The sequence below is a fragment of the Gekko japonicus genome, unplaced genomic scaffold, assembly GCF_001447785.1.
Source record: "Gekko japonicus isolate JY-2015 unplaced genomic scaffold, Gekko_japonicus_V1.1 scaffold1065, whole genome shotgun sequence".
NCBI classification, from domain to species: domain Eukaryota; kingdom Metazoa; phylum Chordata; class Lepidosauria; order Squamata; family Gekkonidae; genus Gekko; species Gekko japonicus.
This window is the reverse complement of record NW_015172589.1, coordinates 3,035-18,905: the sequence shown is the minus strand read 5'-3', so window position 1 is coordinate 18,905 and position 15,871 is coordinate 3,035. Positions and strand designations below refer to the sequence as shown.

The 15,871-nt window shown below is 44.4% G+C and overlaps 1 protein-coding gene across 1 annotated transcript in view; it reads left to right on the top strand.

Annotated features, from left to right (window-relative positions):
* Positions 1-14,242, top strand: part of SFSWAP (splicing factor, suppressor of white-apricot family) — a gene marked incomplete at its 3' end in the record, with an annotated part of 112,336 nt that extends 98,094 nt beyond the window's left edge. Inside the window, exons 14-15 of the mRNA XM_015421496.1 lie at positions 7,877-8,148; positions 14,123-14,242. Coding sequence (XP_015276982.1) covers positions 7,877-8,148; positions 14,123-14,242 — 392 coding nt within the window. The remainder of the gene's footprint in view (positions 1-7,876; positions 8,149-14,122) is intronic.
* Between the last annotated feature and the right edge of the window lie 1,629 nt (positions 14,243-15,871).

The window sequence follows — 15,871 nt, the reverse complement described above, 5'->3', positions numbered from 1 at the left end:
CAGGCTGGAAGGTCGGTAGTTCAGCAGTTTGAGACCCGAGTGCCACATGACAGAGTGAACTCTTGTCTCTGGTTCGAGCTCCTGCCAACCTAGCAGTTCGAAAGCAAGTAATTGCAAGTAGATAAATAGGTACCGCTTCAGTGGGAAGGTAACAACAAGGTTAGAAGCATACAAAACAAGAATATCCAATGTATAAAAATAGAGGGGGGAAATGAGCCGGCTCAATCAAACGGGTACCACAATCCCTAACAACAAAATACGCCAAAGTCTAATGAAGTTTACGCAACCCTGGAGACCTGCCAGAACAAAATGCTCTTCTCCTTCCTCTTGAACGCTGCTGCTGAAGGACCCACACGAGCCACGTTTATGAGGGCATGCCACTGTTTATGTGGTGCTGCAAAGCTCTGCCTTGTGTTGCCACTCACATGGAGACAGGCTTTGAAATGATCAATGGTCTGTGTATGGAAGAAGGAAGTGTACTTTTTTATCATGAAAATGGTGAGGTTTTCTTGTAGGAAAGCGCGCCCTGTCAGATTGGTCTCTGCTTTGTCGTGGGGTGGCTTTCATTTGTACTGACAGTGTACAACATTATTTTGTCAGATAATTGAGGAGAGGGGAGGGTTCCACTTCCAATTCCTTCATTAGCAGTGTTGGGGTTTTCTTTCGGTCAATAAAAGGTGGTGTATAACTTCACTTTTAAGAATTTTGCATAGTAGACTTAAGCTCAGATCCCTGTCTAATCTCAAAATTTCAGCATGATCAAGGTCTAACTTCTATGATCTGAAAAATAATAGAAAGGTGATTGTACTGAGACTCTAACTTTCCCCAGCCGACGCTTGGCCTTCTATGGCCCATCTACCTTAGCCAGTTACAGCTCATCAAGCACAGCTGATTTTTCCAAGATGGAGGGTCTACCTTAGCCAGTTACAGCTCATCAAGCACAGCTGTTTTTTCCAAGATGGAGGGCTTCCCTGCCTCCATCCTTAATTTTTTGAAGGTTTTTATCCCTTTTCTGCCCTGAGATGTGATTCTGTCATCTACACTTCAGCAAATGTTTTGACATTTTCGTAAGAGCTCCTTTGCTCCCCTTCCAGACCTCACACAGCACTGAGGACTCACTTTGATTTTTGTTCTGCCTTTTCTTGCAATTTAGCCATGAAACATCAGAAAATACTGCTCAAAATAAGGGTCAGTCTTTCTGGTCCCTTCATACGTTGAGTATCTCCACCGCTTTATCTCTGTTTCCCATTTCTCCTTCTGCCCTTTACATTTTGCAGTAGCTCATTCTGTTCAGAGCTATTTGTCCAAGTTTTTCTTCTGTATTTCCAAAGAACTTTTCTGGCAGAGAGGACTCATGAAAGAGGAAAGCATTTTTTCTTCTTAAGATAATTAAAGGAGCTCTGTGGAAGGCACTGCTTATTGCTAATATTTCTCTGTAATTCACACATATCTGAGTTACTAAATTCCCGATCAGGTGCTTAGATTCTTAATCTTGTGTTTTTACTCTTACTGCAATGCTTGCTTAGAACATTAAAAGTGAATATGTTCTATTCTTGACACATCTATAGCATGTCATGTCGATTACTCAGAGCTCTGTTGGTTTATTTTTAAATGACTGCAGTGATTTTTTGTCATAAGTATAGTCAGGGGTCATTTCCTGCAGGAGTGCACAGAAGCAGAGCTCCGGCAGTAAAGAGCCCAGGGGGCGGGCACATGCAACAAGCCACACCCCCTGCTCCCAGCAGCCCTCAGTCAGAGCAAGAAGCAGCCAGGTAAGCTGCAGAGCTGCGCCACCCCCGACTGAACTCCAGTGGCACCTTTAAGACCAAGTTTTATTCAGGTACAAGCTCTCCCTCCTCTGCGAGGACAGATCTGCATGTGTCGTTCCCCCCCCCCAATAGCTAGGAATCCAAAACAGTCCAGTGGAGCCTGATCGGTGGGTGTTGCCTTCTGACACACTTCCAGTGATGTCAGGGCATGTGGCGTATGCAAATAATTTATGCTAATGAGTTATGCTAATGAGCTCCTGCACCTCTTTTTCTACGAAATGACCCCTGAGTATAGTATTAAAGACAGACCTTCGAAACTTTAAGCATTGCGAAGCACTTGAGAAAGGCCCCTTAAATGTACATAAGAGATGTTCTTTTGTACATATTTTGTGATTTACCTCCTTTGCAATCGGAGTTTTAACCTTTTGTTAATTTAGTATTGTACTAAGGCTGCTTACAAATTCACATTTAACACCCTCCCCCCCCTTCAAAAAAAAACTGCCTGCAGCCTCTACCACATTAAAAGCCCTAGAAAATAATAGCTTTGTGGCACCTCCTCACATCTTCAAGCAGCCATTTCCATAGGGTGGGAGCAACAATGGGGAAAGAATAGGCTGTAGTTGATGCCACGTGGGCTACCCTAAACGGCGGAACAGCTAGGGCAGGAACCTGAAGCCCACAACCTGCGCACAGGAGACATACGGGAAGGTATGGTCCTTTTGATATTTGGGTCCTAGGCTATGGAAGACTTTAAAGGTTGTAATACAGAAGATCTGTAATGTGCTGTGTAATGTAATTGTAGTCCAAATCTTTTTTGGTGGAGAAAAATCAGGAATTGAACAAGGGATATATGGAATTTCAGGATGATATGGATAGGATGTGAAGCTAAAGGCGATTTGTGTAGATGAGGCAAAGCCAGATGTATAAGCATAGACAGCACCTACACAAAGTTGGTAACATCAGCTGCTGGTAACACAGGCGTGTGTGTGCAAGGTGCTATCTAGTCGCAGCTGACCTATGGCAATCATGCAAGGTTTCAAGTCCAGAGAGGAACAGAGGTAGTTTACCATTGCTTGCCTCTGCCTAGCAACCTCAGGTTTCCTTGGTGATCTCCCATCCAAGTGGTAATCAGGGCAGACACTGCTTAGCTTCTGAGATCTAATGAGATTGAGCTCTCCTGGGCCATCCAGGTCAGGGGTCAACACAGAGGTACTTGTGATGAAATGGGCTCGATAGGCATCTTGTTCCTCTCGCAGGTTGTTCCAATTACTCTGCTGGCACAGGCAAAGCTCTCAGACCTTAATGAGAAGCTCGCCTTCTTAGAGTCATTCAGATCCAGTCATACTTCTCCTCTCTTTTTCTTTGTACCTTTGTCAGTATGGACCATGCTAGGATTTTATGTGGTTGCAAGACACATCACCATAATTTTTTTTTTCCCCGGAAAGGAAAATTTTTAATTTTATTTGCCTTTGCAGTCATTGATTACAAAAAGAAAAAGCGTGTAATGGAGCAAAAATTGTCTTAACCACTGCTGATTGCTGTTTCAGGCTATATTTTAGACGTCTCTGTTTCCCAGTTGTTCCTAGATATCCTCATTTAAGTATCTCATATTCCTCAAACTTTTCCAAAGTCATCCTCTTCCCATATCAATTCCAAGTTCTGTTTTCCTCCCAAAGTATGTGGGGAGGGGGCATCAAAACATGTCCCAACATAGAACAATCCCCATCAAGCCCCTCCAGCCCTGCCTAGTAAAGTATTACTGGCTTCTGGGGGATTTCCAGAGATTTCATTGAGTGAGATTCAGGTGGGTAGACGTGTTGGACTGAAGCAGTAGAACAAAGTTTGAGTCCAGTGCCACCTCTAAGACCCTGTATGCACACTTCTTCAAATAGGTGCATGTACACAAAAGCTTATACCCAAAATTAAACTTTGTTGGTCTTAAAGGTGCCACTGAACTCAAACTTTGCTCACTGAGTAAGGTGCTAGTCTTGGTGCCACAGGGAAAACTCATACATTGTGTTGGCTGCCCCCATATCAGTTGGCATTCTGCTAGCCTGAAGGCCAGATAGATCTACAGCCTGCAAGCAATGTTCCCTCTAAGGTGTGGAGTCTTGTGAGCAAAAATTCTACTTTGTGAGCTACTGGCATTAAAGTTGTGAGCAAGCCATTTGGCTACTGCATCAATTCGTTTGTTCTGGAGCCCTCCTTCCTGAGCTAAGACAAAAATGGGTGAGCCGGAGACTAAAAAACTGTGAGCTAGCTCACACTCCCTCAGCTTAGAGGGAACACTGCCTGCAAGTAGTAGTGGTGTCAGTATGTATCTAAAGTATTCATTCAACTTACTTCATTTATTCAAGGAAGTCTACATAGTAGATAGGCTTTTAGACAAAATAATATAACAGTAATTAAAATACATTAGAAAAAAGAACATTCAGCACTTTAGGAAGAAGTAAATATTGAGTACGTAATTAAAATAGTATGTAAAGTAAAATTAAGCACTTAAAATTCAAATTCTTCTGCTGAAACAATAGCTGTATTTGGCAGAATTATTCTGTACTCAAGCTGCTGTCTCAATTCTGTTACGTTTTCTTGCTGGCATCTCTCAATCCCGCTTGCCTTTCCATCGTGTTTTTTCTCCCATTTGAATCTTTTAATTCTAATTCTTTAGTTCTTTCATTCTAATCCTCCATTCTTAATATGCATCTTTGCCTCTTCTGCCGATTTCATTTGAAAGGCGCTTCTGAGATGAGAGCAGTTACATTTAATTCGTATTGTAATACTGTTAAGTCTTTATGGCCCTTGAAACGAAATGGCCACAGGGCAGCTACTGGGGGGGGGGGTTTATATGTATGGCAATAAAAGGCCATTGTCAATTAGCTCTGTGAGAGAAATACATAAAATGAGTTTCTCATTATTCAGGTGTTGTCATGCCATGACAAGAAAGAGGGGACAAAACAGGACAGATAATTTTATAACAGAATTCCTTCCAATAGTTCTTTATTTGGGTCATTCTGTTCTATGGGTAATATAAAAACGGGTGGAGTGGAGGTTATATAGCAGGATGCTTTGGATTCCTCCGCCGGCATGAGATACCAGCAGATTTAAATTAATTCCAAATGAGAGGGCACATATGTGGTGCTTGACCGCACCAAGGTACAAAGCACCAATTTTTTTGACACATGCTTATGTTTAATTGACCGCCACTTCGCAGTTACATTTTTAAGTGTCCTGCTAAAAATTTGAAGGGGACAAAAACACATTTTATCATATAGACTTGGCAAGAAGCCCTGATTGGCCGCAGCTCCCTGCTGAATGTAAACTCTGTGGGAAATCGAAACAGGCTGCCAAATACTGTGTGAAATGGCCCTTAGAGTAGTCATTTAGTTTCAGATGAACTGACTCCCCCCCTTTAAATTTTTTTATTCTTAGAATGAATCACTTGTTTAGGGGAAGCAGGCCTCTCGCATACCAAATGTGTATGACTGCTGTTTATGTCAACACAGCTTTTTCCACTTTGTTGATTTTTGTGGTAGCCTTAATCAAAGTCGTTCCATGTCTGTCTAATCTCGTTGCATTCTCTGTACACGAAACGCCAGCATATAGAGAGATCGTCTTTTCAACAGGACGATATCAGTGGCACCATGGTGATCTTCAGCAAAGTGGTAGAACAGGGCAAACATTTATCATTAACATTTTCATCAGCATCACTAACGTTTTCCCTCCCCAAACCAAATTTTACACCAAGTTCCATTTAATGCATCTGTACTAGGGTTAATAGTTCCTCCCCGGCCATCAGTGGTGGATAAGGCGGGTTGTCAGATCCAATTTGGGAAACTCCAAAAGCTTTCTTTCTTTAAAAGTCTTTTAAAAATGGATGTGTACTCCTGAAGATAAAAACCAAGCATGATGGAATTGCTAGTGAATATTTAAGCACTGCTTGTGAACATGGTAAAAGCAATCCACGGTCTTGTTGGATGTGGGCAAGCGTCTCATCACAACCAGCATGTAAAGCAGAGAAGAGGATTCCTTTTTCCTAGGATCCACTGTTGCTTAGAGCTGAAAGTTAGCCGTGCTCTCTAGACTTACAGATGGCTTCCAAGGGCAAATCATTTTATTAGAAAGTACATCTTGTTGATTTTTCTGTTTAAGAAGCTGTTGCACGTCTCTCAGAAAAATGGCAGTGATGATTCTGACTGTTAATGGATGCATAGATAAAAACTTTCTATCAGCCCAGCAGGCGAGAGTACAGGGGGGGGAAATCTGTTCACGATTTTCCCATCCTTGTACCAGAGTTTTGAAGCAACTTGAATATAGTAGCTGCAGAGTTCTGGATGTCAGGGGTAACTGGCAAACTGTGCAATGATGTTATACTAGTACTGTCAATAATAACAGCAGCATCAAATGTGGTCCTTTAACTGCCGTATAAGTGGTATTGAGCAGAACATATAGCTTCCCCATGATCTAGTGTCTTAACTTCTGCCCAAGTGCTCTCTGGCTATGAAGGCTTGCCTTCAGCCTTTTGTTTTACTTGGGAATTTGGATGTAGGGGTCACATTACCACTTCTGGCAAGACTAGCCATGGCAACTTCATGAGTCAAAGTAGCTGTCTTTCCATATGAACTCTATTAATCACTTTTATTCCCTGATCCGGGTAGCCCAGATTAGCCCAATCTCGTCACATCTCGGAAGCTATGCAGGGCTGGCCCTGGTTAGTACTTGGATAGGAGACCACCATGGAAGTCCAGGGTCATTATGCAGAGGCAGGCAAGGGCAAAACCACCTTTGGTGGTCTCTTGCTTTGAAAACCCGAAGGGGTTGCCATAAATCAGCCACAACAGGAAAGCCTTCTCCGTCATCCAGTCACTTTTATGCATTTAAAATTGTGTACTCTGGAGCTGCGGTGGCTCAAGTGGTTAAGATGCTGAACTGCAGGCTGTGGAAGGTCAGTAGTTCAGCAGCTCGAGACCCCAGTGTGCCGCAAGATGGAGTGAGCTCCCGTCTCTAGTTCCAGCTCCTGCCAACCTAGCAGTTCGAAAGCAAGAAATTGCAAGTAGACAAATAGGGACCACTTTGGTGGGAAGTTAACAGCGTTCCGTGCGCCTTGGTGTTTAGTCATGCCGGCCACATGACCACGGAAACGTCTTCAGACAGCGCTGGCTCTTCGGCTTTGAAACGGAGATGAGCACCGCAACCCTAGAGTCGGACTTGACTGGCTTTCAAGCAAGGGAAACCTTTACCTTTACTCCATACTATCAGTTCTCTAAGCAGTCTGAGGAGGAGAGTCAGTGAACTGCAGTGACTAGAGTGTCAAGAGCTGGGTTCAAATCCCCATTCCACAGTGAAGCTCACCGGGTGACCCAGGAACAACCACTTTCTCTCAGCCTAACTTAATGCACTGGTTTGTAATGAGTAAGAAGACCGTGTATGCTACCCTGAGCTCCTTGGAGGAAAGGCCAAAAAAAAAAAAAGTGCTAGGTAGAGAATACGTTTTAAATTGTCCCTTATACTCAGAACCCCAAGGGAAGGATTTCTTGCCACTATATTGTCCGGTCTCCATCCTCTTTCGGACTCTGATAAATTAATCTTTATGTTGTCAGATACAGATTCTTTCATTTCCAGCAGCACTTTTCACTCTTGCTGCCAGGAAAATTAGAACAAATGTAGCAACTAGGAAGGCATCAACTGATACAGTTGCTGCTAGTTAGTTTGTTAGAAATTATTAGATTTTAAAGTTGACTAAATCTTAGATAGTATGTATTATATTGCCAAATTTTATTGATTTTTATGGTTATATCTAAGTATATATTATATTGCCATATTTTATTGATTTTTATGGTTATATCTAAGTACATTTTATAATAAATGATTTCAGATTGTGAAGGCCTGTGGCCATATACAATAAATTTTCTACCTACCTACCTAGAAAGAGAATAGGGCATTAACATTCCCATTTTACACATGGGAAACAGGCTGCTGTTCCCTTGTCAAAGTCTATCCAGTGAGTGCACGTGAGGGCTACTGAGATTTTGACCTGAACTTTCCCGGGTAGCATTTAAACACTCCATAGCCATGAATGCAGTGGTAACACCTGACAATTTAACTTCCAGACCGTCAGTAGCATGCCATGTGCTCTGTTGACCAGCGTCAGGACGTTACCAACCTTGGAAATGAACATATCAGAAAGGTCTTCGAGCAAAAGCAGAGACCTTCCCAGAGAGGAAGAAAAGGAGAAGAAGAAAAAGAAGCACAAGAAAAGATCGCGGTCGAGATCCCGGTCGCCCCCTTCCAAGTATCATTCGTCCTCCAAGTCCAGGTCTCGATCACATTCGAAAGCCAAGCACTCACTTCCCACTGCATACAGAACTGTCCGGCATTCCAGGTGAGTGCAGCGTCGAACTGAAACTATTCTTAAAAGCTCTTCTGTGTTCTCCTTCCCCCCCTTTTTTTTTTAACCATTTAGCAGGTTTGCATCGGAGACCCACAGAATGTACCTGATAAAATAGTAATGTTTGAAGCAAATACGCACCTTTGTTTTGCTAAACCTGGCTGTAGCTCTCCATAGTATCTCCCTTTCACTGTGTCATAAGCAGAGCATGCCATTTTACGATTAAATGCTGCCTAGGCAGCCCTCGGGAGATAGCATCAGCACTATAGTAGTACAGTTTTTTCCCCCCTCTCAGACTTAGAGTATAATATTAAACATTAAGTCTGTGCCAAACATACATCTTTGATTCTGTGGAGATGCTGTCAAAATGCTTCCAAAATACCATGTGGAAATATCCTCAACTTCACAGCTCGAGACACGGATGCCAAGGCAAACTTGGCGTCGAGTTGTTCAAGGCCGTGTCTGTCTCAACAGCTCTTCCCTGTTCCTGATTAGCCCGTGCGTTACGGTTCTGTTAAGTGCCCAGTCTGCCAAACACCACAACTTATCTCTGAGGTAAATTTCTGAAGGTGGAAACGGAGAAACATAGACCTGGAAGGGATCCCAGGGGTCATCTAGTCACAATGCAGGAAATTCACAGCTCTGCCCCCTCCTGAAGTGACCTCTGCTCTATGCCCAGAAGAAGGCAAAAAATCTCCAGCATCCCTGGGGCCAGTCTGGCCTGGAGGAGAATGCCTTCCTGACCCCAAAGCGGTGATTGGCATTACCCTGGGCGTATAAGAAAGGGACATGAGATACGAGCTCTGGTTTGTCTCTTCCTGCCCTCCCTCTCAGGATCTGCCTAAATCCATAGCGAGTCATAGAATCAGCATTGCTGTCAGTTGGCCTTCTAGCCTCTGCTTAAAAACCTCCCAAGAAGGGAGAGCCCACCTCCTTCCAAGGAAGCCTATTCCACTGAGGAACGCTCTGTCAGGAAGTCCTTCCTAATGTTTAGCCCAAAAAATGTATTACTATTCCAGGAAGCCCAGCACCACGTAAATGCTGACTTTAGGCAGAGCTGATTCTTGATTGTGGCTTCTGTGTTTCACGACAGCTAAGTTAATGAGCAGCTGGTGACTTGGTGGAGGCCAAAATATGAGGAGGCAAAGGAGAAAAATTGAGAACTCTTCTGTGATTTTGTTTAAGCAACTGTTAAGACTTGCTTGCCTTCAGAAAGCTTAATAGATGTTTGAAAAGGCAGCAAATTCATCGAAAGTAGGCTTCCCAAATGTCGGCGGGGGATCTGCGTGTCTTGGCAGGATCCCTGCTGCGGGGACGGCGACACGCGTTGCGCCCGCCGTCGCCAGGAAGTGACGCTACGCGGGTGCAATGCGTGTCGCCGTCCCCGCGGCAGGGATCCTGCCAAGACACGCAGATCCCCCGCCGGCACTTGGTAAGCCTAATTGAAAGCATGGTGGTGATAAATGCTACACTGTAGGAGCTTACCTTAAAGTGTTACCTGGCATTTCAGATCAGTCAGATACTCTCAGCAGTGTGGGAATGCAAGGCTACTGGAACAAAGGGAATCCCTTGAGAATTCCCTGACAAGCACTTGGCAGAACCAGGCGTGTTTCTGTTAATCACACTGGGGCTTTGCTAATACGTGGGCCCCAAGTTATCCCTCTGGGGTCAATTTCTTTTTAATTGTATCTATTAACATGAATAGATTTGGAGCACTTTTGGTAGAGTACACTGCCTTAGACTGCGGGTATCATTAAACCCTTTGGACAGGCTTTACCTGGAAATCCAAGAATAAGAACATAAGGAGAGCCCTGCTGGATCAGACCAGTGGCCTGTCTAGTCCAGCATCCTGTCTCGCACAGTGGCCAGCCAGTTCCTCTGGATGGCCAACAACGGCATAGAGGCCAAGACCTTCCCCTGATGTCGCCTCCTGGCTCTGGGATTCAGACGTTTAGTGCCTCTGAAGGTGGAGGTTCCCCACAGTCCCCATGACTAGTAACCATTGATAGACTAACCCTCCATGAATCTATCTAATCCCCCTTTACAGCTGTGGCCATCACTACATCCTCTGGCAACCAGTTCCACATTTTATCACTCTCTGTGTAAAGAAGTATTTCTTTTTATCCATCCTGAATCCTGGCAGTCATGGTATCTGGGCCTTGTAGAAAGAGTTCTGGAAAATGGGAGCCTATTGCCATCTTCGCATAGAGAAGATATGTTGGCTTCATAGTGAAATGGTGTCTGGTTTGCAAATCTGATTTCTCATTGCCATCCTGAGCTTTAGGGCACATTGAAATTTGCCATTATAGAGACATGTTCTGTAGTCTGATTACTGTATCCATGACCAAAAAAATAGCAGCTGTCTCCTGCCCATTTCCTTCACCATCTTCCTGCACTCGTCCTCCCTTTATTTGCTTGTGCTGGAATTAGAGGAGCCGTTTAACTGTGTGTAGTCGGGGAGGGGTGGTGGAGGAAATCAGGCCTCTCTAGTTCTACTTTCAGCACCTGATTTCTTATATTTCCCCTAAGAGACTTTCCACAGTGCAGTGATTTACTAGATAGGAAGCATCAGACATGGAGGGCATAATGTGTGATGTTCTACTTGAGAGGTTTCAAATTTCACAGTCAAGTATCAGTAAATACAAATAAGGACCGAATTAATTGGGGTGCATGCATTCTCTTTATTATCTGTGGAGTAATTTGGGGAGGGGGGGAGGAACGGTGGTGCAAGTAGAAAGGGATCAGAGACGCAGTTGCCAAAAGAAGTCATTACACAGTGAGTGATTTAATGATTTTGCTGCAAAATCTTGCAACTTAAATCCACCCGTTCAGAAAGCCCTATTACATTAAGGCCACCTTGAGAGAATTGTACTATGGATTACATGAATTTGGGCTGCTTCATAATAAGTATGGGAGGGAGGTGAGAGAGAATTGCAGGCTGCAAGTTTGCTTTTCTGTTGAGCCAGAAACTTCATTTCACATTAATTGGTTTTTTTTCCTTTATGTACTTCTATAATAGATTACTTACTAAGCCACCTACTCTGTTTTCCCAGCTAACGAACTGTGTGTAGTAATTAGCAGAGAGAGGCATCATTAAAGGATTAGTTTCTTAAGATGAGCTGATTGGCACAGGTAAACTTAGTGCACCCGATGGCGTCTGTTCCAAATTATCAGCGGAGCCGGGCTCGAAACGGTTTCCCCACATTTGGTTGGCACAAAAAGAGTGTTCGGCAGAATCCCTTCTCTTCCCCTGGAGGCCACATCTCCTCGCGCAGCTCCAGCTCCTAAAGAGGTAGCATGACGCACCAAGTCTTTCAGCATAATGGGACTTTTAACAAGAGCCTGGTTGAACAAGACGGTTGGTATTAACTTCACTTAATGGAGTCAGAGAGGCCTTATGAATATCTCATGCGGCCAGCTGCTGCGATATCCCACAAGCTTGATTGTGCTAAGAAGGAAAAAAAAAATAAGCCTTTTATCACCGGAAAACTAACATCAGCAGCCCCTCCCCCTTTTAAGACAGCAGGAAAAAAAGAAAACACAGCCGAAGCGGCTCTATAAAAATATATGCATAATACTCATAAATATTTTAGCCTGTTCTCCTCCGGAACGTCTGGGCCTCTCTCGTAAGCAGAAGTGGTGTTACGCATGCTTCCCTTAAGAGCTGTGGTTGAGGGACACAAGCTTTTTTTTGGAAACCCTGGTTAACTCCCCCCCCAAAGTAAAGCCCATTTTGTTCTGAATGTGAAGTGTGTGCCTCCGTATCACAGACTCCCAGAATCCACAGGGACATTGAGCACGGAGCCGTGGCTGAGCAGCCCATCAATGGGAGCCGCAGCAGCACGCGGGAGTGGTCAGGCAGCCTCGACAGCGCAAAGATATGACTGCCGGAGCTCATTTGAGGGAGATCCCGGTAAAACGCCAAGGTGTCTGACTGACCTCCAACTTCTATCCACTGTTTGTTTATTCTGTTATTATCATTTTTCCCCTTCATCCTTCTGGGAAAGATCAGGTTTCTAAGGGAAGCTGCAGTTTTCCCTGCGGCGCAGTGTGCCAACAGCGTTTTTGTATTTAACAGAGTCCCGCCCCCAATTTCAGGATAGCCCAGTTTTTCCCGAGGGTAGTCTAGGTGTGTGTTGTTGGCAGAAATAATATGCACAACAGTTTGCAGAAAAGCACTGCTCTCAAGACTCCTTTCTCTCAGGAGAAAGGAGGCCACTATTTGTGTCACTTTTGAAGGATGCTGCCATATGCTTTGGAATTGCCCCTGTGTCTAAAGGGTCACAGTGACATAATATCGAAACAAGTACAAATCCCTGTGTTAAGAACATGACCAGTGGCCCATCTAGTCCAACACTCTGTCACACAGTGGCCAAAAATACCAGGTGCCATCAGGAGGTCCAGCAGTGGGGCCAGGACACTAGAAGCCCTCCCACTGTTGCCCAAGAATACAGAGCATCCCTTGCCCCAGACTGAGAGTTCCCACTGTTGACCCCCCCCCCAAGCACCAAGAAGACAGAGCATCACTTGCCCCAGAGCCCCTATCTATACCTTGTCGCTAATAGCCACTGATGGACCTCTGCTCCATATGCCTATCTTTAATTCCCTTTTGAAGCCATCCATGCTGATGGACCTCTGCTCCATATGCTTATCCAACTCCCCCTTGAAGCCGTCCATGCTTGTAGCTGCCACCACCTCCTGTGGCAACATAAAAGAGAGAGCAAGATAAAAGGTTTTGGGGGCTGGCTCCAGAGCTTGGATGGTTTTCTCTGAGATCAGGGCGTGTGTACCTCAAGCTCTAAAGTCTCGATGGGATCGCAGCTCCAGCTTTATTTATTCCCCACCCCTTTCCCCATGGCGACTTGCATCATTCTCCTCGCTTCCATTTCATCCTCACAACAACCCTGTGAGGTGGGTTAGGCTGAGAGCATTTGACTGGCCCAAGGTCACCCACCCAGATTTGTCTTTTAAAGGAAATGTGAGAAACGACCTCTAGCCATAAACACGAGAAGTAGGGAAAATACCACCTTGATCTGGTGTGAACCATCTGGTGGCAGTGAACCTAACAAGGGGTAAAATTGAAAGTGCAGCCAAAATGGGCAGGCAATTAGAGTGAGACCTAGGGTATGTGTTTGTTTTTTGAATAGACTTATACTCTCTGATCTTTAATAGGGTACAGGTTCTCACTTACAGTCTCTCTGTAGGCTGAAGAATTCTTTTCATGGGCTTCTAGTCAATTTTAACAGGTTGAAAGGGCAAGCTAAAATGGTCACTTTCTCCAGCCTGCTGCACAGAAATGTGGGTGTTGTCAGTTCCCTGAGGGACTCGAAACTTTCCAGTACCTTAGCTAAGATTATTCTTCTTCCCTTTCCTTCTCCTCCTCCTCTTCACTGTCTCTCCCCGCCTGTATATGTCAGCTTTGTGTTGTACTATATAACTTATAAAATTGGGCCTCTTTGAAAGATGGGTTCCAACATCAGTGGCACTGATCCAAGGAACCTTCCGCTTTCTCAAGAGGCTGAATACCCTCGAGACAGGGAAGCTTCCTTCTGCAAGAGAAAACGCCACCATTAAGCAGAACTGATTTGCAGGACCCGGTTTCCTGGCTTTATTCCCTAAAAGATTTGCATGTGCATGAACTTGCCAGTTCCATCAGCATGTGGATTATCTTCTAAACCACTATTAATATATGAGAGAATCATTGGAATCTAAAATGCACGTTGCTTTGAAATCAAGGGAATTGGGAACTTGAATGTGTATGTATATGATCAAAAACAAAACCCACAGGAAACTGACAATATCTCGAAAAAAGTATTTTTTTTTTCTTGTTAAGGGAGACAAATTGTTTATGGTGTATTGGGACACACATTTAAATGGCACAAGTACTCTCTGAAATCAAGTACTAAAAAAAATGCAAGTTCGTTCCATCCCAAAGACAACTAAAACTGTCCCCCCTCCTCTTATTCAGATCTCGCTCAAGATCACCCCGGAGAAGGCCCCACACACCTGAACGGCGTAGAGAAGAAAGGTGTGTCCCAACAGCCTACCGTGTTAGCAACAGTCCAGGAATGAGCAGGAGACGATCCAGGTATGGACTGGAGTGTGGGAAACGGTCCTGTTATTTTTGTAGAGGTCCTTGGAGGGTTCTTTGTCTTTCTTTAGAATCAGATACTCAGATTCGGAAAACACAGAATCTTGTTTTGGTTGGTGGTGTAACACTGAAGCCTAGTTCAGACCCTAAGGAGCGCACTACAGTTGTCCAAATTGAGTAAAAGCCCAAGTGAAAATAGTTCATACAAGTCTCTACTTCCCGTTGACCTCTGGAGTCAGTAGACTTGGGGCTCTTCCGCAGACTTCTTCATGGAGCCTGCAGTGTTTGAACTTGAGTTCCATTTAGTTTAGTGGGATAAACGCCAAGTCTGGGCATGCAGAGTTCTTTTTACTGTGTCGACATTGCAGTTACCTCCATAGTGTTATCTTGTCTGTTTCTCTTGAATGCTCCTGAGTCTTGAGGGGGAATCTTTGAACCCACATCTATTGCAACAATAAAATTCACGGAAGTGTACATTAGCCTCTGTGCCACAAGGTTCGCTTTTGTTTTCCTGTAGCATACTAACCCGACTCCCCCTGTGCAATCCCAAACATGTTACTCTTCTCAAAGTATCTCATTTAAATATTTACATTTTAAAAAGTCTCTGGGTGCAGTCCACTGGGAACTTCTGCGTCAGCCTGAATGAAACGAGTTGAGCAATAAAACTAGTTTTTCTTCCATCCTTCCCTTCCCAAATGCTCAGGTTGTGTTCTTGGATTAAAGGATGTGACGGAGCGATCATTGCACTGTGTTCATGGTACTTAGGTCGGTTGAAGTGGGCATTTGCTACCCTTTTGACGCATTGCTCTGGGTTGTATTATTTATTCATTAAATAAATTGCCGGCATAAGATCCGTTGTGTTTTAAATTGGACTTCTGTATTGTATTTTAACTGTTTTAATGGGTTGTAACCCACCCTCAGCCCGCTTGTGGGGAAAGGCGGAATAAACATGTGATTAAATAAATAAATATTTAAGGAGTATGCTCAGGGTAGCTTCACAGGGACCTGGATGGCCCCGAACAGCCCGATGTCGTCAGATCTCTGGAGCTAAGCAGGGTCGGCCACGGTTAGTAATTGGATGGGAGACCAGCCAGGATGTCCGGGGTCACGAAACAGAGGCAGGCAATGAGCACCTCTGGGTGACTCTATGGGGCTGCCGTCAGTTGGCTGCGACTTGACGGCACTTTTTGCCCTCACAATGGAACCTCAGTCTCGCACCTTCCTGTGCACACTAAACAGTACCTATAATAGTTTAATGCCAAACATGTAGAGAAGAAAGATGCATTGCAACAACTTATTTTATTAGCAACAGTCCGAGAATGGGCAGGAGATGCTCCAGGTACAGTCTGATGTGTGGGAGACAGTCCTCGTAATAGTGTAACCCCACTGTGTCACCTGGCAGTCTAAAAACCAGCAGCAGAGATCAGTGAAAACTGATTACACATGCGAGTTAAGAGCCCTGAGCAAGACTGAAGTGCACACCTGCGTGGTGTGGATTCCAGTATGTTCACAATCGCAAGTGCGGAGCAAGAGGGTAACAGTTCTGTTGACATGAGTGCAGGGGTGTGCACATGGCATCAGACGTGAGGTTTGAAACTTGGGGAGGGAGGTGTTTTGTACTGAAGG